This window comes from Phyllopteryx taeniolatus, chromosome 1 (assembly GCF_024500385.1).
Source record: "Phyllopteryx taeniolatus isolate TA_2022b chromosome 1, UOR_Ptae_1.2, whole genome shotgun sequence".
Classification (NCBI taxonomy): Eukaryota; Metazoa; Chordata; class Actinopteri; order Syngnathiformes; family Syngnathidae; genus Phyllopteryx; species Phyllopteryx taeniolatus.
In genome coordinates this window covers 6890446-6917906 of record NC_084502.1, presented here as the reverse complement: position 1 = coordinate 6917906, position 27461 = coordinate 6890446, and the positions used below count along the sequence as shown (strand labels likewise).

The 27461-nt window shown below is 42.6% G+C and overlaps 1 protein-coding gene across 4 annotated transcripts in view; it reads right to left on the bottom strand.

The window, feature by feature from the left end:
- Positions 1–27461, bottom strand: part of agrn (agrin) — a 235913-nt gene that overhangs the window by 67468 nt on the left and 140984 nt on the right. For all 4 annotated transcript variants that reach the window (XM_061767294.1, XM_061767317.1, XM_061767300.1 and 1 more), the window contains 5 exons: positions 17426–17647; positions 11108–11305; positions 9625–9825; positions 2710–2852; positions 2404–2509 (listed from right to left, as the gene is read on the bottom strand). In XM_061767294.1, the coding sequence (XP_061623278.1) occupies positions 2404–2509; positions 2710–2852; positions 9625–9825; positions 11108–11305; positions 17426–17647 (870 nt within the window). The remainder of the gene's footprint in view (positions 1–2403; positions 2510–2709; positions 2853–9624; positions 9826–11107; positions 11306–17425; positions 17648–27461) is intronic.

Here is a 27461-nt window from a genome sequence, read left to right as displayed (position 1 = left end):
ATAGGGATCATAAACCACACTGGTTACTGGTGCGAATTTGAGCTTGGGCCTAATAGTGACGACTGGGCTCGCTCCTTTTCTCCAGTGCTTTTCCAGCTCCGGGGATGGGCATTGGTCACAGTCCATTTCACTTGCCACTTTCCTCAGCTCAATTCTGCTATCTCTACTGAGCCTATTAAGTCAAGTAGAACTTTTAGGTTCTTATGTTCTTCCTGCCCTTCAAGGGTTTTCACTGTTCAGTTGCCATTGTCTGGCCCAATTGCGCTTGCACCGTGACCCGTGATGCTCCCCACAGCCGGTCGAGGTCTGCTGCGTGGCTTTCTCTGGGTTGTATGTTTAATTTTAGATTCCTACTTTGCTTGTTCCAGGCCTGTGGCAAACTTTTGACTCCATGCACCTCGATCTACAGTACATACTGTATTTTCTGTTGCGCAGTTCAAAATGTATTGATTCTGTATATAATTCAGAGAGCAAATACTTATATGCTGCAACATTGTTTTCCATTGTTTCTACAACAATGGTGAATTATAATGTCTATTGTATCTTATTCCATTTTACAAAATTCAAGTGATGAAGCAGATGGTGACACTGTAGTATTTGTCACCCTGAAGGTTTCTTTGCTGTGGACAGTCTTCTTCTAATGTTGTTCTTAACGCCACGTGTTGAGTGCGCTCTTTGTTTTGAAATATGTGCCACAAAACAAACAAACAAACAAAAGTGAGACTTTAGAGGTGTATTTTTGGTTGCTTTGACTTTTTGCGTTTCTATGGTATTTACTTGTTGGCCTGTTTAAACTAAACTAGTAACAACGGAATTTTTCAGAAATCTTGAATACGGATTTGCAAGTGATAAGGATGGGTTCAAATAAGAAGCAAATGCAGCTGCCGAAAACCCTTTGGCACGTTCTGCAAAAAGTGTTCTTTGGAATACCGAAAACACAGCTTGGCTTTCAATGCGCTGCCAAGCCAAGCGTGTTTCGATGCTTCTTTAGTTGTTGAGGTCAAATGAAGTTTCTCCCTACATAGCTAATGCGACGGCCAGTGAAATTCCCCAACATCCGAGTTTCATACCATTGGCCAATGGGAGAGGAGAGCTCGGCGCTCTCGTGCCCGTAGAGGGCTCTTTGGAAAAGGGATTGATTATCCGTGGATGGAAGAAAAGCGTGACAGTCAGAGCCTAAAGAGGCCAGCTCAGGAAGCAGAACAATCTCAAGGGATGGGTGTGAAAACACCGGCAATTTCCCCTCTTTCTCCATCTTACTCTCTTTGATTCCCACGGGGAATCAAACAGGCTGAAATGATCACATGAAATCCCTTAAGTGGCCTTTGCTCCGCTTCCAGTCACATGCAGAACGTTGATCTCCATATAACTTTGCAAAGAAGAAGACGACGACGACCTATGCGGTTTAGCGGCCGATCCGACTCGTCTGAACTCATTTAGTTGTAGACAAAGAGAGGGCGTCGATCCTCCAATCAGAAGCCAAGGGTACTTACTATACAGTGTACACCCTATGTACGACAGTAAGTACCAATGATGTACTGTCGATTGGAAAATGCTTATTCCCAGCGGCTGTTGTCTCCTTGACAACCGCATACAAACAGTGGCGCGGTATATCACGATCTTTTAGTGAGAGCAAAATTATGAAAACTAGGAAGAGTCGTCGGAGACTTAATGTTTGTCCAGTTGTGTTGCAGGGCTGAAATGAAAAGACAAGGAACAAAGTCAAGGTATATTATATTACATGGGGATGTAAAGTTCATAAAATAAGATAACAAATAATCAAACAAAGTCAAATTTGGATTCTTTCTATTTTATCCGAAATTACGAAATTTTGATGCACTTTTTCCAACAATATTTGAGTAACCTGTAATTCCTGTTAATTATTGTAAATTCTCATTGAAGATATCCATCCATCCAATTTCTGCGCCGCTTATCCTTATTAGGGTCGCAGGTGAGCCGGAGCCAATCCCAGAGAGGCAGGGTACACCCTGAACTGGATGCTGGCCAATCGCAGGGCACACACAGACCATTCATATAGACAAACGACCATTTGCAAATTCCCTCAATTTAATCTTCAATTCACCTAACCTGCATGGTTTTGGAATGTGGGAGGAAACCGGTGTACCTGAAGAAAGCGCACACACAAGCATGGGAACCCGCAAACGCCACACAGGAAGGAAGGCCTGAGTCGAGATTTCAACCCCAAACCTCGAAGCGGTGAGGCAAGCGTGCCAACCCGCGGCAAAATTCCCACCTCTTTGCGTTCTTTCTTTCTAAATTCCAACGACGGTATCCCGACTTTTACTCATCCTCCCCCATTAATGGATGACATGAGCGAGTGAGAGAGGTGGGATGCCAATGACAATGAACGGCGGCGATGCATTGAGAGGAGGAGGCGCAGACCTGCACACAATCCCAGGCGCTGAACTGTCAACTGCTCTTGTTTCTCACATCTGGCTTTCTTCAGCTCGCACTCGTTTCTGTAGCTTTTCCCGTCTGAGCCACAAACCTACATGTACAAAAAAACAGAGAACTTCTATTATATCCATATATAACTATCTATTATGTTTTTAACATCATGGTAGGTAGTCATATAGTAGTAATAAGATATTTTCCAATGAGCTAAACATTAATTGTCACGAGGATAATTTAATTAATTTATGGTTATCAATTTATTTCAGAATTGACTCAAAGGGAAACAATCACTACCTCGACATGAGGCACAGTGTGGCAAGTGAAATCGCACACGCATCGGTCTTCTTCGGCATCTTCGTCGAACGAGCCTCCAAACAAGCGACAGCGGTCTTGTTCGCAGCTCTCCGCACCAGACCCCGACCCTCCTGAGCCACAGTCTGCAAGAGAATTATCACAGGCATACTGCTAAGTCGCATGGGAACACACGCCGATCAGTGGAAGGTTCAATACGTGATTGTAATACTATTTGTCAGTTCAAAGAAGATGAACTCTTCACACATTACCTGTACAATCGTTACGGGTTTCGTCACAGCCTAAATTCAACCCCTGGCGTGGATTAATGCTACTTTTTTAATGGGGAAATTAATTTGAAATAAATTGAGCCCCCTGCCACTAACGGTGTTTGAGTTCAGAGAGTCCACAGAAACAAGCGTGGCCTCCAACTGTGCAGAGAAAAAAAAAACAGTGGGAAGGCGTGCTTTATGGCTGCCTGCTTTCAGATATGAGAATTTAACGAAATGCAACATTGAGTTAATCGAGTTCGTCAATTTTAATTAAATCTCCCAAGACCCTTAAGAAAGTTGTCCCAGTAGCTCCTTCACAGTGACCTTGGAAGAAATTTCATTGGTTCACTTCTACAAGTCAACGAGGTGCTCAGGTGGGCCATATGTTGAACAACACCCCATAATTCAGACCATGACCACGACCGTTGGGATCACAAAACTGCTGTTGCAGATGCTGTATAAACTTTAGCACACGGCGATAAATCCAAAGTCTTAAAAACGGCAACGGAGAGGAGAGAAAGAGAAGCTGCGGGACTGTTGGGGGACTCGTTTAGGGGAAACAACAAACCTCGAGTAAAACTCCTGTGGGAGATGAGGTGAAAGCGTGTGAAGGCAGGGAATGAAAGGAGTCAGCTTGAAAAAAGATGTGGGGGAAATGTCAGATGGCGAGAGTATGTGAGAGAAGCACCCAAGAGGGAAACAGAAAGTTCATTGCAAACAAATTTGTTGTTCAAAAAACAAAATCCAACTAAAAGCTCCTAAATGCAGTTGAATGACAGAAAAAAAAAAGAACAAATGTAATTGAGGAATACACGTGTACTGTGCACAGTCGTCCAACCACTAGCATTGGTTGTTTGGATGACCTTTTACGCAGCAGTTCTGGAAATCCTCAATCACATACATTTAGCAAGATTCCACAAAAAAAATATTCAACTGACTGTCGGAAAACCAGGAGCGCTGGGGCTTTGGCCGTGGAAGAACCTATGAAAGACCATAAAATCCACATAAATTCATAGAGATGCACTCCAAAATCATGTAGTGACAAGCTTTGCCTCATAATAGACCTGCAACCTTCATATAAGATTACTTGCGTATTGCCAACTATCATGCAAATTGGAACCATCGAATCTAAATTGTGGCAAGTTATACGACATTCTCACAGGTACATTCTATAACAAGTCAACTGAGCAGAAAGAGAAAGAAATAACAGCAGAGGCATTCCAGGGTTGGCCACTTGTGCCTGCACCATTGTAAGCAGTACCTAAGCAGTACACAAAAGAAAAATGCAGACGAAGCCAATTGGTATTCCGCTCGAGCCTCCTACTCCGAGACAAATAAATAGAAGCGATAAGACACTGCAATGGAATATAGAAAAGTGAAAAGCAAACGGGGAGTCCTAATTAGCTTTTGCTCTCTGATGTGCCCACCACGCAGCTGGAGAACCTTTCAATTAATGCGTGCCCAGCCAAGATGACTACATCAGCTCTCTGCATTGCCCATCCAGCCACTGTTACTGAATCGAGTCGAAACCCTCCATCTATTTAGCCAAGGGAGCGCTATTAAGATGCAGTGGTGAGGACAAGGAGAGGAAATAAATCGCATACAAAACAGGCTGAGACAAAATGATACATCATTTTGAGCATTTGACAATGTCAATAATAGAGGAAGATGTTTTTGTCTAAGATGTTTCCAAACACGTAGAAGTGACGGACAAGGCAATACTAGAAGACAATATGAGTGCGACAACATCCATTCGACCACTTTAGCCAGGTTATTCACGTCTGCGAGGGCCAAAAAAACGGCGTCGTGTCAAAGTCAAGATTAACTCGGACTTTAGTGGTGAAAAGCAAATGGCTCTATTTGCTTGTTGTAGCTCCAATACATTTAATGAGACTGACCAGGTAACTAAAGCACTACTAGGAATGAGTGTGTATGATAGGCGAGGTAGAAACCTGCATTGCACTTAGAAATTCCAAAACTCCCCATCTGGGTACCAACGCCTGTTTTCCATTCTAATAAGGGTTGATATATGGGCATTGTTATGCTATGAACAACGTTTTAGTCTTCAATTAATTTCTTTCATTGGCATTTTCAAATGACAATCGCCTCTCTTAGCATTCACACAGACTTTTTCAAGGATATGACATTCAAGTTTATCTTGTCTGTTAATAAGCGTTAACCCCCACCATAGGTTTATGCGCTGCTCTCACGTGCCACTTTTCCCGAGTGGTGAAAGGACGCTAAAGCCAGGACAACCCGAGTGTGAAATTAAACAGGTGATAAATTTTCCTGTAAGGTGGACAGTGGGGACGCTGTTATTTTTCATTACTGCTAAATTAAAACACAGCGAAAACAAGGTCAGTTTTATGGTTTCCGCCCTTGGTTCCGTCAAGCAAGACTAAAGATGAGTTTTCTCATTGTGACTCAAACAGCCACTGGAGTTCTGTGAAAATCATACTTTTTGCTGGATAATGGTATATTAAATAATGGATGGTTACCTACCTAAAGTGGAAACCAGATGTTTACATACACTGTGTCAAAAAAACTGTCTGACATGAAATCAGACTAAACCTTTACTGTTTTAAGTCACTTATGATTACCCAAATTATTTATATTTGCTAAATGCCAGACTAATGGGAGAAAGATTTGTTTAGACACATTTTCATTACTTTCTTCAAAGTTTACAAGTTTACATACATTTTATTAGGATTTGGTACCATTGCCTTCAGATTGTATGACTTGGGTCAAATGTTTTGGATTTCATTTCACGAGCTTCTTACAATAGTTGGCAGAAATGTTGACCCATTCCTCCTGACAAAACAATGGTGTAACTTAGCCAAGTTTGTAGGTCACTTTGCTCACACATGCCTCTTCAGGTTTACCCCAAAATTTTAAATAGGACTGAGATCAAGGTTTGTGATGGCCACTCCAAAACATTGACTTTGTTATCCTTAAGCCACTTTGTAACCAGTTGGTAGTATGCATCAGGTCATACTCAGTCATTTACCAAACAACACCCGGAAACGCCGCCGGCTTCTCCGGGCCCGAGCTCATCTAAGATGGACTGACGCAAAGTGGAAAAGTGTTCTGTGGTCCGACGAGTCCACATTTCAAATTGTTTTTGGAAATTGTCGCCGTCGTGTCCTCCGGGCCAAAGTGGAAAAGAACCATCCGGACTGTTATGGACGCAAAGTTCAAAAGCCGGCATCTGGGATGGTATGGGGCTGTGTTAGTGCTAATGGCATGGGTAACTTACACATCTGCGAAGGCACCATTAATGCTGAAAGGTACATACAGGTTTTGGAGAAACATATGCTGCCATCCAAGCAACATGTTTTTCATGGACACACCTGCTTATTTCAGCAAGACAATGCCAAACCACATTCTGCATGTGTTACAACAGTAGTAAAAGAGTGCGGGTACTAGACTGGCCTGCCTGCAGTCCAGACCTGTCTCCCATTGAAAATGTGTGGCGCATTATGAAGCGTAAAATACGACAACGGAGACCCCGGACTGTTGAACAGCTGAAGCTGTACATCAAGCAAGAATGAGAAAGAATTCCACCTACAAAGCTTCAACAATTAGTGTCCTCAGTTCCCAAACGTTTATTGAATGTTGTTAAAAGAAAAGGTGACGTAACACAGTGGTAAACATGACCCTGTCCCAGCTTTTTGGGAACGTGTTACAGCCATAAAATTCAAAGTTAATAATTATTTGCTAAAAACAATAAAGTTTATCAGTTTGAACATTAAATATCTTGTCTTTGTAGTGTATTCAACTAAATATAGTTTGAACATGATTTGCAAATCATTGTATTCTGTTTTTATTTAGGTTTAACACGACGTCCCAACTTCATTGGAATTGGGGTTGTATTTCCCATCTTATTACATTGCAAAAACTCAATTTCGATGAGGAATGAGATTGGTATAATAGACTGATCATTTCTTTTTCATTTGCACTGACTGTCACACAAGCTAGCGAGTGGCTGAGGTTAGCAGTTGACACCATCGCCTGCACTTTACATCTCTTCAGTGTTGCGAGCTTCACTATTCTCACTCACAGCCAACCAGCTAACAGACCAAGCAACCAAAACAAAAATTCTAATTCACTATAATACTGTACAAGTGAAATCACCTCTGACAGAAAGTCAGAGCTAACAAGTGCAGTACTCACAGTCTCCCGACCGAGAGACACTGTTTGACTGCTCACGCAAGTCGTCGCTTCAAAATGTTGCTGAGTGTCAAAACAAATCAAGGAGAATACATTTATGTAGACTCTGAATCCTAATGCTAAATACAACGCTAACAACAAATCAATGTGCTTCTCCTAACTGTGTTATCTGTGCCGGAAATTCATCCGGCGGTCGTCAGCTGCCAATCGTTCTCCATTTCCCACTGTACACTGCACAACCGATTATGCCTTATAAGGCTTGTAAATACTGACCCAGATTCAAAAACTAGCGGCCAGGAATCAGCCTCCAAGCAAATGTAAATTGCAAAGTCTATGCCCAGTTTAACTATCTAACTAACTGACTGAGTGACTGACAGGCTAACTAAGACCTAAACAAGACTAATGATTATACTGCACTTCTGATGGATGGCTTTGAAAGGCCAAACAAGAAAGACTGGTTTTGTCTTCTCCCTGCAGGGAAACCTATCGATCACATCCAGCGCAAGAGCTGTCTGTATCATTTTTCTTCCCAAGGGCCTTGATTTTTTTGATAGAGAAGAGTGCAAAATGGAGCGAGACAAGAGTAGGCGATTCTATTGTGTAAGCCTCTGAATGAAAATCAGCAAGTAATGGAAAGTGGCGGATGCTCGGGGACAGTATGAACTAGGCGTAGAATGAAATTGAAAAAACTAAGCCATCAGGCAGCACGACCTAGTCCGGGGGCCCTCGGGGGAGGCGAAGGTCTGTCTGCCTGATGCAGGGCCACTACCAGAGAATGTGGATGGAGCGGGAGATAAATGCCAGAGTGTGGCGCGAAGGGAAACACTTGCGCATTTCTTCCTGCTCTACATACAAAACAGGTCACTCTCTCAGTCAATGAAATGATATTAAATCTACCACAAGGGGCTTTGGCATCGCGGGTCGCCTCACAGGCCCCCGGCCGATGCGGTAGACAAAGGGGATGACGAAATGGAGGGTGTCGGAAAAAGAGTGGAAAAAAGTAAAGAAAAGAAAGATCGTGGCAAGCTGTAAAACTGTAAGTGGATTCATCTTAAGTCTAGTTGCACCATCTTCCACCTGCCCCCTCATTTCTTCTCTGCAGCTACCACCCAAGCCTCCTGCTGGCAGGTGTAATCTGCTCCCCTTCACACATTTTCTGCTCGCTGTGATCACCCACAAGCCACAAGGGGAACGGCGTGCCACCATCTGCATGACAGCCAGAGGACAGCTCGTCGCTCCCCACAGAGTCGCGCTTCAGGAAGGGAAATGTGATATCACCGCCTGGCTCTGTCGGCACTGACACAGATATGATTTGCGCACTGAATTAGATCTAATTCATACATACAACACAACACTAACGACACTCCACTAACTGAACTACAGGCTGAACATCTCTGTAAAATGCACTGGGAAAGAAGGGCTTCTAAAATGAGTCACAAACAATGGCCCACTTTATTAGTCACAGCACAAACAAATTGACGGTCATCTGCTATAAGAGGCAATAGTGAAATTGCATGGCAAATAAAGGAAGAGCAGCTAAACAGATACATGCAATGACAAATTTAGGTTCAGAAAAGGTTCACTTTAAAACATTTATGCCGTCAATGCCACCACCCTCAATAAATGGATCAGACTGTCATGCTTTGAACGTCATCGCCACAGTTTACGTTTCATATCTCTTTGAAAATACTTTTTCTTATAATTATTTATTTATGTGTTTATTATTTACTCAAACAAATATGACTCCATCCATCCATTTTCTGAGCCGCTTCTCCTCGGTCGCGGGAGCGCTGGAGCCTATCCCAGCTATCATCGGGCAGGAGGCGGGGTACACCCTGAACTGGTTGCCAGCCAATCGCAGGGCACATACAAACAAACAACCATTCGCACTCACATTCACACCTACGGGCAATTTAGAGTCCCCAAATAATGCCCGGAGAAAACCCACGCAGGCATCCAAACTCCACACCGGCGGGGTCGGGGATTGAACCCAGGTCCTCAGAACTGTGAACTATTGCCCACCCATAGTGTAAATAAGACAATCAATGATCCCACTGAGCTAATATTTTTTTTTTTAATTGAGTTTAAAATCTTTGATGGATTGGGCTCCTATTATTTGTTTCCACATTTTTAGATGCAAACTTGCATCAATGCATGTGCTTGAATCTCCGAATTCACGCAACAAAAGAAAGCAAAGCGTGTCAAAATTATTTAGAAATGTCCAACTGACAAGCCCTTAATCAGCCAGAGTTCATTGACGTTCCTCATGATGGGCTTCATTTAAGGACACACAGTTCCAGCACATTCTCTCTATGCCACTTCGTTAGCGTGCGGCGGGCGGCACGTGAGCCCATTAGCAAAAAAAACGAACAGACGACTGACTACTGTACTTCAGGTCAGCTGATTACGATGTTTACACATCTTCAACGGCAGATCGGTTAACATAACGATGCTATTTTAAACTCCATTTCCTTACCTTCATCACAGCTGCCGGCTCTCGCCACGTCGATTCTCGTCTTCTGCACGCACGAGGAGAGGCGGAGTTCACACTCGTTCTCGTAGGTGGTGCCGTCACTTCCGCACACCGGAGAGAACGCTTCACCCGAGCATGGTGGGCACACGCACTTACTTTGGACACAGCGGGCGCCCCAGGCACACACAGTGTTGCCACAGGTTTCTGAATAACACACACGAAAAGAGACATGCATTGTCTGTGAAAAATAAAGTAATATTCCTTAAATCTTACTTTAAATGACTCGACCCGAGCTAAACCTTTGACGAGACTCTCCCAAAAGAGCTTTTACCAGCTGCAGCTCATTCAGAACGCTGCAGCTCGGGTTCTGACCAGAACAAAGCCATCAGAACACACAACTCTCGTTCTAAAGTCTACACTGGTTTCTAGTCAGCTCCAGAATTGACTTTAAAATGAATCACTAAGTGGTTTAGGTCCTGAATACATAAAAGAAATGCTAGCGTGGAACACAGAGTCCAACGAAAACATGGTGAACCAGCATTTAGAAGTGAAATGAGCCCCAAGTTTCAATGTTTTTAAACTATTTGTTTTCATGCTTATGATTGAGCATTTTAGAGCTTTTCCATTTCTTAAATGATTTTTCTTGCACTGTATGGTTTTTATTTATTTATTTATTTATTATTAAGTATATTTAGTAAGCTGTCTTTTAATTGTATGAACCGGTACTTTGTTTTTGGCTCCTTGTTTTTAAATGCTTTTAATGGTGTAAAGCACACTTAGTTACATTGTGTGTGAACTGTGGTACTATATACATCAATTTGTCTTGCCTTGCGTAGACCTGGCAGGCAGGCAGGATACGTAGTGCAAATAATTGGTCCAGAGAAGGATTCTACTTGAATGATCATCATGATGGGATTGTTTAAAATAAAATCGAGATTAGTTTTGAGCCAAAAAATGCCAAATACTGCAAACGAATGGAGACGCTTCGCTGGAATCTCCAAAGCTAATGGAAGCAGAATAAGATAAAAGGCCATTTGCAGTGCCACAGTGAAATAGTCCTGCCATGGCACAGTATGTGGCTTGCTGCTATGAATAACAATAAATAAATAAATCGAAGGACCGAGACGCAGTCCGAGAGTCTCTATGCTGTACAATTCTCTGATGATCCAAATTAGGACTTTAGGCCTTGGCATCGGTCTGCACTCTCCTGAGTGCCATTCTAGTTCATGTGTTTTCAATGACTTTAGAATTCACCATTATTAAGACTTTTAACAGGGCATGCACAAAAAAAATTACCTTTTGTTGATAATAAACATACCAACTGGACTGTCCAGGTTTTTGCATTTGTCTGCTTAAATATTTAGTGGTAATGAACAACACCACTATTGTAATCTTTTAATCATGGTATCCTATTTTTTTCCCCAAAGTGATTCATATATAATCAGTTCGCAGTTTGCCACAATGAATATAAGCATGCGCTTCTTACTGCACTCTCCCTGGCTGTCCACTCGCAGGTCCATCTGTTTTTTGCAGGCCCGTACGTGTAGCTCGCACTCGCTGTTGTAGGTCGTGCCATCACTGCCGCATACGGGCTGGTGGGAGTCCACACACTCTGTTGCACAAACACACTGTCCGCTCTGGGCATCGCAGATCGCCCCGAAAGAGCAGTTGGCACAGGTCTCATCTACAAGGAAATTAGATCAGATTCAGTGTGTGGCCTGTAATTGTAATAAAAGAAGGGTGTGCAGTCAATGCAGTGGGAAAGAGGTGCGCCGTTTTCACATTGATCGGAACATGCAAGCAGAGTCTGTCTGAGGCAAAGAGCTATGAAAATCATGGAAAAAAAACAAATGTTCTTTCCAGATCTAATGTAACTTTGTTGAAGTTCATATCTGAGGGCATTGCTCGGGGGGCGGGGGAAATAAATAAATAAATAAATGAGTCCTAAAAATTCTCAAGAGCAGAGTTGACATTAGTGAGGACATTTAGAACGACCTAGCCTCAAATATGAGCTCAAACTCAATAACTGGTCCAAGTTTGGAACTTTCTCTGCAAAACAAATCAATCGGTCTCGAGAGCTTTTGAAAGAATAGACTGGCTTTGAAGAATAGACTGCCCTGGTTACTAGCCAGATACAGCTATTGAAACGGAGGGGTAAAACTATATTTTCCTCTATTTCACAGATTTTCGAGTGGGTCGGGACAGTTTCACTAGCGATAAACCGGGAAGATTGTTACAGTATATGTTCAAAAAATAAGTGTTCGAAGCAGAGCTGGCTGTCGTTATAGCTGCACTCAGGTCAGCGCCGCCACAACTCAGGAAGTGGTGGCGGTGAGTGTTGTCCGTTATCAGGTGTGTGTCCCGATAGCGGCCTTGCCGTTTTATCAGCCGCTGTGCCCCTCTGCTGACTCTCCAAGACGACTGACCCTCAATACAACTTGCATCACAAACATTCCGGAATGAAGGGCAGCCGCACTGCAACGGAAGAGCAGTTAAACTAGTTTTCATGACTTTCACGGTGATGAGTTGACTGTCAGGCGTATCTGAGCGCATTGTTTTCACTAATTTGGGAGAATTTGTACAGAGCAAAACCTCAGATAAAAGAACATTAAAAGCCATGCAATAATCCAGGCGCATCTGTTGAAACAACAAGATGTACTGTTGAACAGTTCAACCAAACCCTAAACAACGTATTACAAGTAAGTCGAATCAGAATTATGACACAGCCCTATTTCGGAATAAAAAACAGCAGAGAGACTTTACCCTGTTTTTTTTATGCATATGTATCTGCAATATGAGTCTGGATATAGTTTTTCCAAAAGCTTAATTACATAATTCTTTGATACACTGGTAAGCCTAAGTCTTTGACAGAGTATTGATTATTTCCCCAAACACACTAATGAAGTGGATTTGAAATAAAACTATCAGCCTGTGATTGAAAGTGTAGAATAAGTGGGACCACCTATTCACTGTCTCCCGCTACCCACCACAACATACCTGGAATTCTCTATGGTTTGTGCCTGTTCATTATTCCTCCCTCCCGCTATTTCCTATTTCCCGCTGTTGGTGTGACTTATATAGCACATTCTATTGTTTGTGTCATTCCTAAAATGTGTGAGAAGGGCGGGGGGAAAATGTGGTGTGGCGCGTTTTTTTTTTTTTTCCTATTCTCACATCGTTCAGGCATGTGAGCTCTATCTGTTTTGCTAAAACTATACGAATGAACCCTATCCTGAGGGGACCGTGATATCCCGCTGAGATGTCTATTAACCAAGCACACCTGTCTCAGCCCACCGAGACGAGGCGACGAGGTCACCCAACGCTAAAAATGCCAGAGGGGAGCGGATTTAAGGGGGCGCTTGGGATTGTCGAGTTAAATTCTTAAGAATAATGACGGATGTCACTCATATGGCTCTAAGGTTGCACCCGAGTTGTAAAGATAACCAACTTTTTTATTTTATTTTTTTATTTTTATTTTTTTACAGCCCTCGGGGAAGGAAATACAATCATATTGGAGTCTAACGTGCACAAACACACACCACGCACGCGCAAACACACATATATTTAATGGAAAGCTGCTTATGTATTTTCCACATCATCTTATGTATGTACAAAGTAAATATTTACAGTCAGTAATTACATGAATACATTACATCAATAATTAGATGACTAAAATCCGCACGGAAAAATGTGTACAGCGGAACCTCCGAAAGCATTAAAAAAAACCTCGTTGATGTTCACCATAAAAATGAATGGGAATGCAATTCATTCATTCCAGGCCCAGAATGAAATTATGTTTACCTAAATTTTAATCAGCGTGCGACACTCGTCAGCCGGGACCGACGCCTCTTTCTTGAGCCTGCTAGCTAGCCGTCAGATAGCCGCCGCTAGCGGAGCGAATACTTTCTCACTTCACCGCCCCCGCTGCATTCACCAAGGCTTTTTTAACCTGCTGCTTTGTTTGTGAGCGCCTGTATGTTAAGTAACTTTGGGTGTTGAGAAAAGAGCAACACATTTCTTCTTCTTCTTCTTGTTCATCTGCTTCTTCTCCTTCTTTTTCTTTTACTTCTACTTTGATTTTTTGTCTTCTTCTTCTTCTTATTATTATTCTTATTATTAGTTGTTGTAGTAGTAGTTGTAGTAGTAGTACCATAGTACACATGGCAGATTTTGCCAACCCAAACTGTGCAGCAGGATCACAAATGTGAAGACCATTATCATGTTTAGCCATTATTTCCTTCATTTTTTCAACCGTAATAAATTTAGGCAATATCGCGAGCAGTTTTCCCTTATTTTAGCACCATTCTGATGGCAAATTTAGAGCAGAAAATCAAGATAGCTGAAATGTGTAATATTTGTGTGGCAAAAAAAGCCACTAAGGCAAAGTAAAAAAAAAAAAGGACAACTGAGCCTTCGATGGCTATGCCAAAATCGTGCGTGAACTGAGGTAATTTTACAAAATTTTGTTCAGAAAATCAAATTGTTCGTCAACAGGTTTGTCCGTAAACTGAGCTTCCACTTGTAAATTGAATTCTGCTTCTCCGTTTCTGCATCATAAACAATGTTAGTCGAGGAAATAGCCTGTTATAATTAACTGGGATTACAGGAAATCATTTGTGATTAGACTGAATAAAGCTGTGCAAACAGCCCAAAAATAAATCATATGATAACGGCCATCGTTTCGCAGATGGCTAATTCCTGGCAAACCAATGGCTCGGCATTTTTTTACAGCTCTACTGCCAAAAAGCAAAGAACCAACCATCCACTGGGCTGGATTTCACACTGGGCTGTTGCTTTGTCAAATAAGCAATTATTCACGAGTGCAGAAACATGTCATTTACCAGTGGCGTGGCACCAAATGTGTCAATCTGTCCGCTCATCAGTGGGGCTAGTTTCACTTCTTCTTGCCATCATACCAGAGACAAAAGTTCAAATTGATGGAGAGCCATTCAAGGGCTCTACACAGGCAGGCATTGAAGGAGTAATCCATGTTAGACCTCGCCGACAAAATCCCTCTATCTACTCAGTGCAGGGAACACATCAAACTTGTCCTCAGGTTGAAAAAACAAGCGCTCGAGCAAACAATCACACAAAGTGGTTCCCAATTTAAGGTGAATGTGATGTCACACCTGAAAAGTGAGAGTAATCCTGCTGTATCGATCACTGCGGTTGGCCCTCTGCAGCCTTATCCAACGAGATATTCATTTCAAAATATGCAGAGCAAAAATCCATCATAGTAAAACGCTGCGAACGGGATATTGAGTGAGTGAGATAGGGTGAAGCGGTAGGGTGCAGCGCACGATAACTGCCATACTTTAGCTCAGTGTGTGTGTGCGCGTGTGTGTGTGAAGTGAGAGGACACGCACACAAAAAAAGAAAGAAAATACTCAATCACCAATGGAGCCTGTGGGATAATTGGCCTGCCAAGATGGCATCCAGAGTATTCACTGAGTAGCTTTAACAAGCTGTAAATCTCTTCTTGGGACTGTGTGTGTGCAAAGTGGAGCTGTAGATAGTTGTTCCACTTGAAACTCCATTGTCCCCTGTGTGCTAATGATTAGCTGATGCACCGACACAGCCAGATAAAGCCAAGTGACTCATGTAGTCAATTACACACAAGCTCTGTGTTCTTTTTGATTGGGACTAAAGTGCAACACGGCACTTAAAGGTCAGAGAAAGCATTAAGTCTACAGAAGGGCTGAGAGCCGAGAGCCGAGAGTTTGGCCCGTGTTAGAGAACATCGTGTTTTATACATTTTTTTTTTTAGATCAATCACCGTAAAGGTTGCATGACTGTGAAACTGTACATTGTAATGCAACATGATGTGAGAGGAGCATCGTGGGAAATCATTTACATCCGTAAGCATGTAGTGGCAATATACATACATAATAGACTTTACACCGATATTAATTATCATTTTAGGCTGATCGGTTTTAATGTCATAATTCGCCGATCCGATCAATGACGTCATTGATCGGCTCCGCAAAAGAGATTTACTCCGCGTCGCCATCGTGCACAGTATATTTGAATCCAAAAGCTAGTTTATTTTTAGCCTTGTAGCGTGTCTTTTGACGTAGTACTGTAAATATCTGACGGCCAATAAAGTTATTTTAAAAAAAACATGTCGGCGGTGTGGGACAGACAACACGTAATGCCCTGATCAGACGACAAGACAAATTTGCTCTGTCAGACGACTGCAATAAAATATTGTATTCCGATACCACCGCATCCCGTTTTTTTTTTTACAATCATTGGGCTTTATCTTGTCAACTCAAATGCGACCGGCTAGACTCGTTACTGCGGCGACAACAACACGAGTGGATAGCGCCGACTGTATTATAAGGACAAAATGTGGAAAAACGTGTGGTGGTGGTCACCGCTGCTCAGGACAGGACAGGACAGGACAGGACGTTCGTTTAAGGCTCGCTTGAGGTATGTTCCCATACTTTCAATACGATAAAAGGCTTGCAAACAGGTACCAAAACGTTATGTAGCCTAGCAAGCTAGTGCTAGCACTAACTGTTGTAAGCGAACATGCAGGCGTTCTGTCGAATCATGCTCTAAAGTTTTGGTGTGTGCGAAGTAATTTAATTACAATAAAGTAATTGAATTACAGTAAGTTAGCGCCCATTATTTCTGTCATGTTATTTCTGACTGATTATAATACATGACCTGACTCGAGCAGTGATTTCCAACCTTTGTGGAACTAAGGAACATATTTTACAATTGAAAAATCTCACCGCACACCAACAAATAAAAATGTCACAAAAGGTGGATACATAACTTACTGTACGTACTTCGTACCGTCTAATAGAAGACCGTTCATTTGTTCTGTCACTATGCAATAGATGCACGAAGATACATTATTTATTGTGAAAAAATGTTTTGGAGCAATTAAGTACACAAGTATATACAGTAAATGAACAGGTCATTTAAATAGACACATTGCTCCATCATGTGATCGGATCGGTGATCGGTTATCGTTTTTTTCAACTCGCTGATCGGTGATTGGCCCCAAAAATCCTGATTGTGTAAAGCCCAATATATATATATATATATATATATATATATATATATATATATATATATATATATATATATATATATATATATATCGATCAGAATCATCTTTATTTGCCAAGTATGTAAAAAACACACAAGGAATTAGTCTCTGGTAGTTGAAGCTGCTCTAGTATCTAATACGACAAAAGACAGCCATTTGACAGAAAATACTTTGGCGAAATAAAAACATAAAAACACAGTACGGAGAGCCACTGAGCAATGAAAGGTTACCCGTAATGTGGTCATGCCGATTTTGGTTTTGTTTTTTACTTTTTACTTCACAAGCACATGAGAGGCCAGTATTAAGTGTGTGAGTTCACGCTGAAATGAAAGTACAGAGCAAATTAACAATTCAAGTTATAAGAGACATTCAATCAATCAACAAATCTACAATTAAAAACATATTCTAAACCTTTGACGTGTTAAAGTAGACAACAAAACCTTTAATTATTGTAATGTTGATGTGATATTTTATCACACTCAATTGTAAATTTAACAAGTTAGACAAATTCTAACCTCATCATGACTTTTTTTGTTTTGCATTCAACATATATGACATCCTTTTGAAATGACATACAATACAGCTGAAATACTGTATCAGTCGACTAAATCCAGTACAAATTTGTACAAAACACCAGGAACTTATTTTATGCAAAGCGACAGCATAATGTATGATTCTCGGAGCTTCTGAATGAGGTCCCAGCATGTCTTTGTTCTGTCAGTCTAGCATGCAGACACTCACCGCAGGGTCCTTTATGCTGGATGTGGATGTCTTTCTGCAGAGCGCAGCCCATCGCTCGCATCTCACAGGGGCTGCCATAGCTGCTGCCGTCAGATCCGCACACAGGGTCTGACGTTTGGGGGCAGGCTTCCAGGCACTCGCACACGGGCTCATCGTTTCTGACCACGCACACTGCGCCGTGATGGCACACCTTATCCAAGCAGGGACTTGGCGTGTGGAGATCTGAAGGCCAACAACCCAGAAGACAGAGTGTTAGAATGAAACGGTGATGGGGATTGGTGATATCACGCAGAGGTTGGAGAACGGTCTTGGGTTAGAACAGGCAAAGGTCACAAGTTGGAGTAGAGCTACACTGAGAGCTGTTAAAAAGGAATCTACAGGGGACTATGCAATACCACGCTGTTTTCTGCGACGCTTCATCTTCCTGTCATGTACCTATCCTAATGTATTCTGAATCTTTGAGGGGTCTACTCAAACTGGTGGCATGGAGAAAAGCCAAGACAAAAAAATGCTGCCCCGTGGCACAGCAGAGATGAAACAGCCTCTGAACAATGGTCGCACAACCACATAAACGGCGGAATTGATTGACATTCCCAATGTGCCCCTTCAGAGGCTTCACCCAAAGAAAGTAAAAAATATAGAAAAGAGACAGAAATAATACACAAATAATAATGAGGAAAAGAAAGAAGAAAGAGGCATCTGCTTAATAATTTAAAAGCGGCGAGCTCCTGGGCAGAGGCAGATATGAAATGTGAACATCACAGAGAGGTGTCGGCTCCAGTCTCTCTGCTTCCACTCCAGCACAGCTTCATTAGAACGAAGGCTGGATTCTGCACCGACAGTTCTCGGAAGACGGGTGTAGGCGGGGCAGACGCGACCCGAGTTGTTCAGGATTATAGGAAACCCGAACAGTCGTTTCACCGGAGCCTGCCGCCCCGACTCGAGCAATTCTTTCAAACCTCACGATTCAATGGAAGTATTAGATTGAAGTCTCGCGGTCGGGGTGGTGTGCACTTCAGCATCGAAAGCACGCGAGAGGCGACTTTCATCAGAGCCCTCAGCCATGAAGGATGGATCTTTCTGCCAAATGTGTCGCGTCTACAGGTCAGAGCAGCAAATAAATCTCGATGAAAAATTGCCAGTGAAGCCTCAGAGTGACTAAAGTCTTCATTCTTGGGCTCTTTATTTTTTGGTGGGATTTTTTTTGTCAGAAGGTGTGGAGGTTAAGTGTCTCTATTGTCGAACAGTAGTGTGAACATGATGGGATTAAATCGCTTGATAGCTTAGCATGCTTGGGGCCTTATGAGTGATTTGTGAGCAACGCGTTATATCAACCACTGACAGACAAAACGAGCATGCTATTCTCTGACTATATGAAATAAGCATCAACGTCCTAGACAATCAGTTCTCCAGAGAATTGATTAGGATTCTGTGAGGAAAACTGTAATTATATAGAAAACAAACACAGACATTTTCTGGTTGAATTGTGGGGAAAGTGATAACCCTTGAAGTGCTAATCGTCTGTTAATATTCAATATAACACTAATTGACCATGTACTTGTTTGGGGACTTCTGAGAGCTTATATAGATCGTTCGTTGTCTACTAAATAATGAGAGAGAACGGAGGTGTACATAAACATGTAAGCTGTTTAGCACAAGTTGAATTCAGGCTAGCTTTGAAAGCAAATGACTCCTCTGCAACCCTTTTCGAAGTCTGCAAGCTTCAGCGTAACTTCGGCCTGTGCAAGAGTTCACCAGCCAAACTTGCAAGAAACCTCAACTTGCGATAACGCCTTCGTCTCCCATTTGCCTTGTAAAAAAGTATTTCTATCCAAAACTGTTTTTATCACACGCTACCTCCGAGGGGCAACATTTCCGCCTGATTTATTAATAGGAGAGCGTGTCAGGGACAAAAAAAAAAAAGAAAAGAAAAGAAAAGACATCTCCCCAAGTGTAAAACCAATTCTTGCTGCACAGTAAGAAATTGAAGCTTTATTTCATTTTTCTTTCAGTTGGAGGAAATAGTTTTTGGAGCATTTTCAACATAGTCCTGCGGGATTCTTAATACTTTTGCCCCTCCCAAACACTTAAACCCAACGCCTCATGCATGTATCTGTGCTTCTGTGACTAAATGAACCAAAGCAGCCAATCATTCATTTATTCATGAAAGTGACTGTAACGGCGGCACGGTGACCGACTGGTTAGAGCGTCAGCCTCACAGTTCTGAGGACCCGGGTTCAATCCCCGGCCCCGCCTGTGTGGAGTTTGCAACTCACTTACACTTACGTGACGTATGTAAGAAAATGATGATAATGCCTTTAGCCCGAGGCGAAGAAACTAAACGACTGTTCCCTGTGGGTTCATGACGTGTCGACAAAGTCAAAGGTGAGTACATAATTCATCATTTTTTAAAGAGTGCTAAAAAAACAGAATATAAAGTAGATTCAAGAGACTCAACAGCTTGACCCTGGAACAAATTGTGAGCACCTGGGAAATTATTAAGTGGCAAACCTTCTATCCAAGTTCTGAAACATGCAAACCAGTGGGGAGAGCGCAGTCCCATTAAAGCCCTGTAATGTGTTGCCAAATGGCTTAGAGAATATTTAGGTAAGTGCTGCTCGGTTCATGCATAGGTAAGTGGACTCCACCCTCATGCCTGAGGGTCCAGGTGCAATTCCAAATGGTTCCTGTTCGTATTATGCAGTCGCTGGAATCGCCGCATTCCGGGTGACGCTTGCAGCGGCCAACTGGCTGGGAGAAATACCTCACAAATAAAAGTCCATTACAAGCCAACGCTGCAGTGGGACGCAGCCAATCCACACCAAGCACTGCCTTGCCTGTTTTTGTTTTGTTTTGTTTTTTTTAACCTGGCAACCGTTGATCGAAATCCCTCGTCCCCTTTTGCTCTAACACATTCATGCATGAGATCAGTGAAGGAAAAGGCTCTATTAACATAAAGGACCAGACATACCCCGTGGGCCGTGTCTGTCTATGCCTGAATACTTACGAAAGCGGCAAGGTGGCCTCTCAACTCAGAATCTGGTGCATTTTAAGTGTAATACAGAGTAGTGATTCATTTGGGAAATGAATGCATGCACCTGAACGTCCCTCTGTCCTGTCTGATATATGTCCAATTTTTTGACTGGCAAATGTGACAGTTTTGATTTAGTCATATGAATTCTGCCTAGAAATAAGTTACCAGTAAGGAGCAATTATGTTTTTCTACGACTCTGTACCTCCTGGAGCATCGACTAAACATTGTTCTTTGCAGTTGTGAAGTTTGATAATGCATCACATTTTTATCTTACTGATGTCGCTAATTCCAGTTCCAACCCAAGTCGGCAGTTAATGTTCAGAGAAGTGAAAAGCGCAATCAAATTCAGCCAAATTTGCCAAAGTGTGGCAATACTCGATTTCGTCACAGCCCAGCGGCATGCAGCAACCTCAAGTCACTTCTGACACCCCGCTGACCCAAATTACCTCGACAATTTACGCTTGTGGAGGACCGCCCAAAGCCCACGTTACGTGAACTGGCAGTCTGCCTGCTGTCAGCCTGCTTCCCACCGCACTTCCTCAAATTAACTTGATTAGGAAAACAACACTCGGGGTGACATATGCCCTCAAAGCTCAGCAACTGCTTAGGAGTCCAATGGCCTCATCTCCAAACCCTCAAGCGGTGACTCTGGGGTACAAATGAACACAAGTCATGACTTTACATAGGCTATTTTCTCCAGGCTGTGCCATAGCATTAGGCGCAAGCATTTGAGCCGCCTTATTAAATTTGGGGATCATGTGGTTCTCAAAGGTCACCTTGAATCTGAATATTTTTTTCCCCTACTGTATTACGCATAACATAGGTCAAAATGAGTATGTGACATGGTTTAAGTTTGACATCTATGCCGTTTGTCGATGAAATAGCAAAGGTAATAAACGGCACAAGGCCTGCAAAACGTGTGGGTTTGAAATCGCTGACATTGTGACGTAGTTTTATCAATCGATCCTATCAAGTACCTGCCCATCGAGCAATCGGGCAAGTCTCGGCATACGAATATACCATATATACCGGTTTACCATATGTCGTGTTTTACAACAACACTTAACTATATCCATAATTTACGATGTAACAGTGGATGAAATAGCGAAGCTCGCGTTCATTGTGGCCAGCGATCATCAAAATGGCAGCCTCAATTTCAATGACTGGGAGCAGACCACGAGCATAGCCTCAAACTATTCCCACTTCTTTTCATGTTCACCCATGTCGCCTTTCAGATCACGTTCCCCCTTATTGGGCCTACCGTCCAGGTCAGTCAGTCATGCCTAAAAAAAAAGCAAAACAAAAAAACCCAAGGTAGAAAAAATTTTTTTTTCTTAATTTCTAATTAGTTCTTAATAAGTCTGGAGTAGTTTTTTTTTTCTACACTGTGAATTTATCCACCATCTTTTAGTCAGACGGGAGGCAGCAGCAGCTCTAAATAGTAATGAAGGCATGTCTTTGACACACACTGACATGTTGCAGATCCAAACATCCTTTCACCAAGCTGCGGGCGGTACAGACAAGAGCCAAAAAAAGCACATTTGACAGAGTACATTGCACACAGGTACAATGACACGTCGGGGACCAACTGAGCCTTTTTGATTGGTAATGCCCAGTGCGCTGCAGGGACGTGGCCCACTTTCTGGATCTTTCTTGCCAAATTCATTTAATACACTCCTCATCTTCCATACTAATGAGCTCATGTTGAAAAAAAATTGCCGATGAGCCGTTATTGAACTATCTGGAATCAAATAAGACAAAACGTCTGTGTGTTTTGCGTGTGATGCGGAGTGGAGACAGGATAAATCTTACAAACAGATGTGACCTCATCCATGAACCGCAACCCATTCAAAAACTGTAACTCGGGGTGCACGAATTTTAATCGCGATGGCGATTTTGGCTGCCACAATTAAATGGGTCTGATTGTCAGTGATTTTTTTTTCACATTTACAACGCGGGCACTGCTGCATAGGAAAAGCGCTTCATTTGCAGCTGTGCCCGCAACCTAGTCAGCCAGCCACCAGGGGGCGAACGTATGGTTAAGGCCCTCTCAGCACGTTGGCGGTGAGGCTGCGTGTCACGCTAAGAAACTATTAACAATCGTTGGAGCGTCTGGAGTTCTTTGCACTTTGTGAGCGTGCACGACAGACCAATCAAACAGAACAACGGAGACGATTCGCTATATTGACAGGGATTTTCAAATAAAAAGTCACAATTTACAACTTACTTTATGATTATCTATCATTTATTCTTATTTAAAGATTCATTTTGCACTGAAAACTATTACATATTTTTAGTTGAAAAGTAGTGCAATAAAAAATACATATTTTTCCCAAACACTAATAATCGTGATTACAATATCGATCAGAATAATTATTTTGGCCATAATTGTGCAGCCCTAACTGTAACCCTTTACGGACAATTCATGATTGATTTGGAAATGTATTGCGACACATCAAATGTTTTGCAGTATGTAGCGTGGAGTGGCAGCATCGTTGAAATAGCGGTTAGCACGTCTGGCTCACAGTGGCGAGGTTTTGGGAATTTCGACTTCCTGCATGGAGTTGCATGTTGTCTCCACGCTTGCGGGGGTTTTCTCTGGGCACATTCCAAACACATTCATGTTGGGTTAACAAACCGTCGTTGTGAATGTGAGTGTGAATGGTTGTTTATTTATATGTACCCAGCAACTAACTGGTGACCAGTCCAGGGTGTACCCCACCTCTTGCCCAAAGTCAGAAGGGATAGGCTTCGGCTCCCCCGCAATCCTAATAAGGACAAGCGCGATAGAAAATAAAAAATGTCACTTTTACGGATTGCTGTTTGTACGGAGGCTCCAGCGCTCCTCGGAAAATGGATGGATGGATGTTTGGACGGACTTCATCACCAGGTCACACCACATGAGGCATGTGGGTTGCATTCTGAACACCTAGCTACTGAAATAGTTTTCTCGTCCAATTATGTGTTAATAACTGACCAGGTCACACCACATGAGGCATGTGGGTTGCATTCTGAACACCTAGCTACTGAAATAGTTTTCTCGTCCAATTATGTGTTAATAACTGACCTTAGCAAAGGAAAATTGGGTTTCCAAGGAAACTAACTGGAATATAGAAGGATAATATGATTTAGGAGAATAAAAGTAAAAAAGCTGTAGGTTAGAAATTCAGTTGATTTTTCGAAGGAATCTTTGGGAATGTTGAATGAAAAAAACAATTACATATATTATTGGAATTTTATATTTCCAAAATCCTATTCAAACTTTACAAAGAAAGTTTTAAATCAAATTCAGTTAAATCAGAAATCAGAAAAATCAGAAATTTCACTCCCATTTGAGATGATGACATACTGAGTGACGATGAAAAAAAAAGAAAAGAGGTTCCCAGAACATACAGTGGGCATGGAAAGTATTCAGACCCCCTTAAATGTTTCACTCTTTGTTATATTGCAGCTCTAAGTATTCAGACCTTTTGCTCAGTCGTTAGTAGAAGCACCCCTTTGAGGTAATACGGCCATGAGTCTTTTTGGGAATGATGCCACAAGTTTTTCCGCACCTCGGTTAGGGGATCCTCTGCCATTCCTCCTTGCAGATCCTCTCCAGTTCTGTCAGGTTGGAAGGTGGGCAGCCACTTTCAGGTCTCTCCAGGGATGCTCAATTGGGTTTAAGTCAGGGCTCTGGCTGGGGCATTCAAAAACAGTCACAGACTTGTTCTGAAGCCACTCCTTCGTTATTTTAGTTGTGTGCTTAGGGTCATTGTCTTGTTTGAAGGTGAACCTTCGGCCCAATCTGAGGTTTCTGAATACCCTGGAGAAGGTTTTCGTCCAGGATATCCCTGTACTTGGCCGCCTTCATCGATTGCAACCAGTCTCCCTGTCCCTGCAGCTGAAAAACACCCCCACAGCATGATGCTGCCACCACCATGCTTCACTGTTGGGACTGTATTGGACAGGTGATGAGCAGTGACTGGTTTTCTCCACACATGCCACTTAGAATTAAGGCCAACAATTTCTATCTTGGTCTCAGACCAGAGAATCTTATTTCTCACCATCTTGGAGTCCTTCAGGTGGTTTAGCAAACTCCATGCAGGCTTTCATGTGTCTTGCACCGAGGAGAGGCTTCCGTCGGGCCACTCTGCCATAAACCCCCGACTGGTGGAGGGCTGCAGCGATGGTTGACTTTCTGTAACTTTCTCCCATCTCCCGACTGCATCTCTGGAGCTCAGCCACAGTGATCTTTGGGTTCTTCTTTACCTCTCTCACTAAGACTCTTCTCCCCCGATTGCTCAGTTTGGCCGGACGGCCAGCTCTAGGAAGGGTTCTGGTGGTCCCAAACAGCTTCCATTTAAGGATTATGGAGGCCACAGTGCTCTTAGAAACCTTAAGTGGAGCAGAAAGATTTTTGTAACTTTGGCCAGATCTGTGCCTTGCCACAATTCTGTCTCTTAGCTCTTCAGGCAGTTCCTTTAACCTCATGATTCTCATTTGCTCTGACACGCACTGTGAGCTGTGAGGTCTTACATAGACAGGTGTGTGGCTTTCCTAATCAAGTCCAATCAGTATAATCAAACACAGCTGGACTCCAATGAAGGTGCAGTACCATCTCAAGGAAGAGTGTCACAACAAAAGGGTCTGAATACTTATGGCTGTGTCATATTTCACTTTTTCTTTTTTAATAAATCTGCAAAATTTTCAACAATTCCGTTTTTTTTCTGTCAATACGGGGTGCTGTGTGTACATTCATGAGGGGAAAAAATGAACTTCCATGATTTTAGCAAATGGCTGAAACATTTAAGGGGGTCTGAATACTTTCCGTGCCCACGGTATTTCAACTAGCGATTGGCCACCTAAGAACAGCGGAAGAATTGTCACAATCCAACATTGTCTACTTTCTGGAACCAAGCTGTGCTGATGTCATAAGTATGGGAGGGGGAAAAACATCAATGCATTACTGCAGACTCAAATTCATCTTGAGGGAATTGACTGACAAAGCCATCTGTGTGGATTTACAATCTGTTATCCATAAATTAACCACAACAGACATTTCTCCCCTTCTAATGAGATAAACAGGGATGGAGGTTTTGTGGTTGGGATGTTTTAATCAATTGCACTTGAATCTGTGGATAACTGAACTGCACTGTGGCAAAAGCGCCACTTTGAACGTAATCATTCTCATACAACAAATCATTGTGATGTCAAGGGAGATGAAAACAAAGTCGAGAAATCTCAATTTAGATATTTGTTCTCCCGTTTTGTTGAAAGTGCAAGGAAGGGCTTTTTGACATTTTCCTGAATCACATGACGCTTAAAGACAAAATCACAGTATATGCACTTTATGCAGTAGGTGAACATTTTGGTGGTGAATTAACCCATTTCACTGGCTTGGACGTACGCGCTCAATTGATCCTCATTTCAGTCATTTCATCACTTTTTTTTAACATCACGTTTCGAAATAAACATTGCCAGATCAATTAGATGTGCAGGATTTGTACAAGAAAATGTTCCAGGGTCAAAATAGGCCAAGATAGCATCTCCTGTTGGTGACTTTAGAGTTATTTTAGTAAAACAGCAGAATTATAACACTTTAAGAGGCTTAGACATTTAGATTCAACAATACATTTTGTAAGCGTTCTTTTGTGAACAACATTTGCAATAGTGTTCGATAATTGTTGCATGTACAGTACAGTACATGTAAACGTGTACTGATATTGAAGAGGGACTTTGACTGAAAATCTGACTGACAGGCATCCATCACCATTAGCAATTAGCTAGCAACAAGTAAGCATGCCAACAAAACCAAGTGCTACCTCTTAGACATGAAACTGAAGCCTGGAGGCACTGATTGTGTTCGCACGCCAGGCTGACATTTTTTGACACAGCCACGAACAGTCAAGGTGCAACCATCACAGAGGAAGAAACTCAAACTGTGTCGTGTTGCCAGAGCTCTCTGGGTTGTGGATTGATCGCACACATACGCACACACACACAAGGAGCTTGAGTCTTTTCCAAGGCTGCTAATCTCCACAGGGTTTCTAAAGACAGTGACTAATCTAATCTGGTCTCCGTTCTACCAAGACACTGACAAATAGAAAGTGCAAGTGCATTTTGTGTGCTACTGTGCATATCACCAGTCTGACGGAGCTGACTGTCTCGGTGGGCTCCTACGCTTCTCTCTTTTGATGTTTAATTAAAAAACGAAATCGGGCTTTGACGTTTGTGGTGCTCTGTTTTGAGTAATATGCAAATTTCTATAAGTATGCATTACAAAAACACACACACACACAAACTAACTACATGATGCGCTAGTGGAGGGAGGATTTTGAGAGGGAAATAGAATAATAAGACAAAAATGGGGGTGGAGTTGTTGAAAGGCACAAAAACCAAACATCACTCTTGTCACTGTCTTTCCTACTGTTTCATTTATGCAGAGCACTGGCGGACAAGTGATGGTAATGAGGGAAGGTTGCATGCTGATGACGACAACGGTAGCTCGACTTAGGTATTCAGATGTGCTCTAACGCCAAACAGGACATTTTAACGTGAAATTAGATAATCTGACGGGCTGTTCGGTCCCTGTACGACCGGAGTCAGAGTTTGGTCCGTATTGCCGGCAGTAAGTCGGACTCGTTTCCGGTGAGGGTTGGACTCCGCCAAGGCTGTCCTTTGTCACCGATTCTGTTCATAACTTTTATGGACAGAATTTCTAGACGCAGCCGAGGCGTAGAGGGGTCCGGTTTGGTGGCCCCACTATTCCATCTCTGCTTTTTGCAGATGATGTGGTTCTGTTGGCTTCATCAAGCCGTGACCTTCAACTCTCACTGGAGCAGTTCGCAGCCGAGTGTGAAGCGACTGGGATGAGAATCAGCACCTCCAAATCTGAGACCGTGGTCCTCAGTCGGAAAAGGGTGGCGTGCCCTCTCCGAGTCGGGGATGAGATCCTGCCCCAAGTGGAGGAGTTCAAGTATCTTGGGGTCTTGTTCACGAGTGAGGGAAGAATGGAACGGG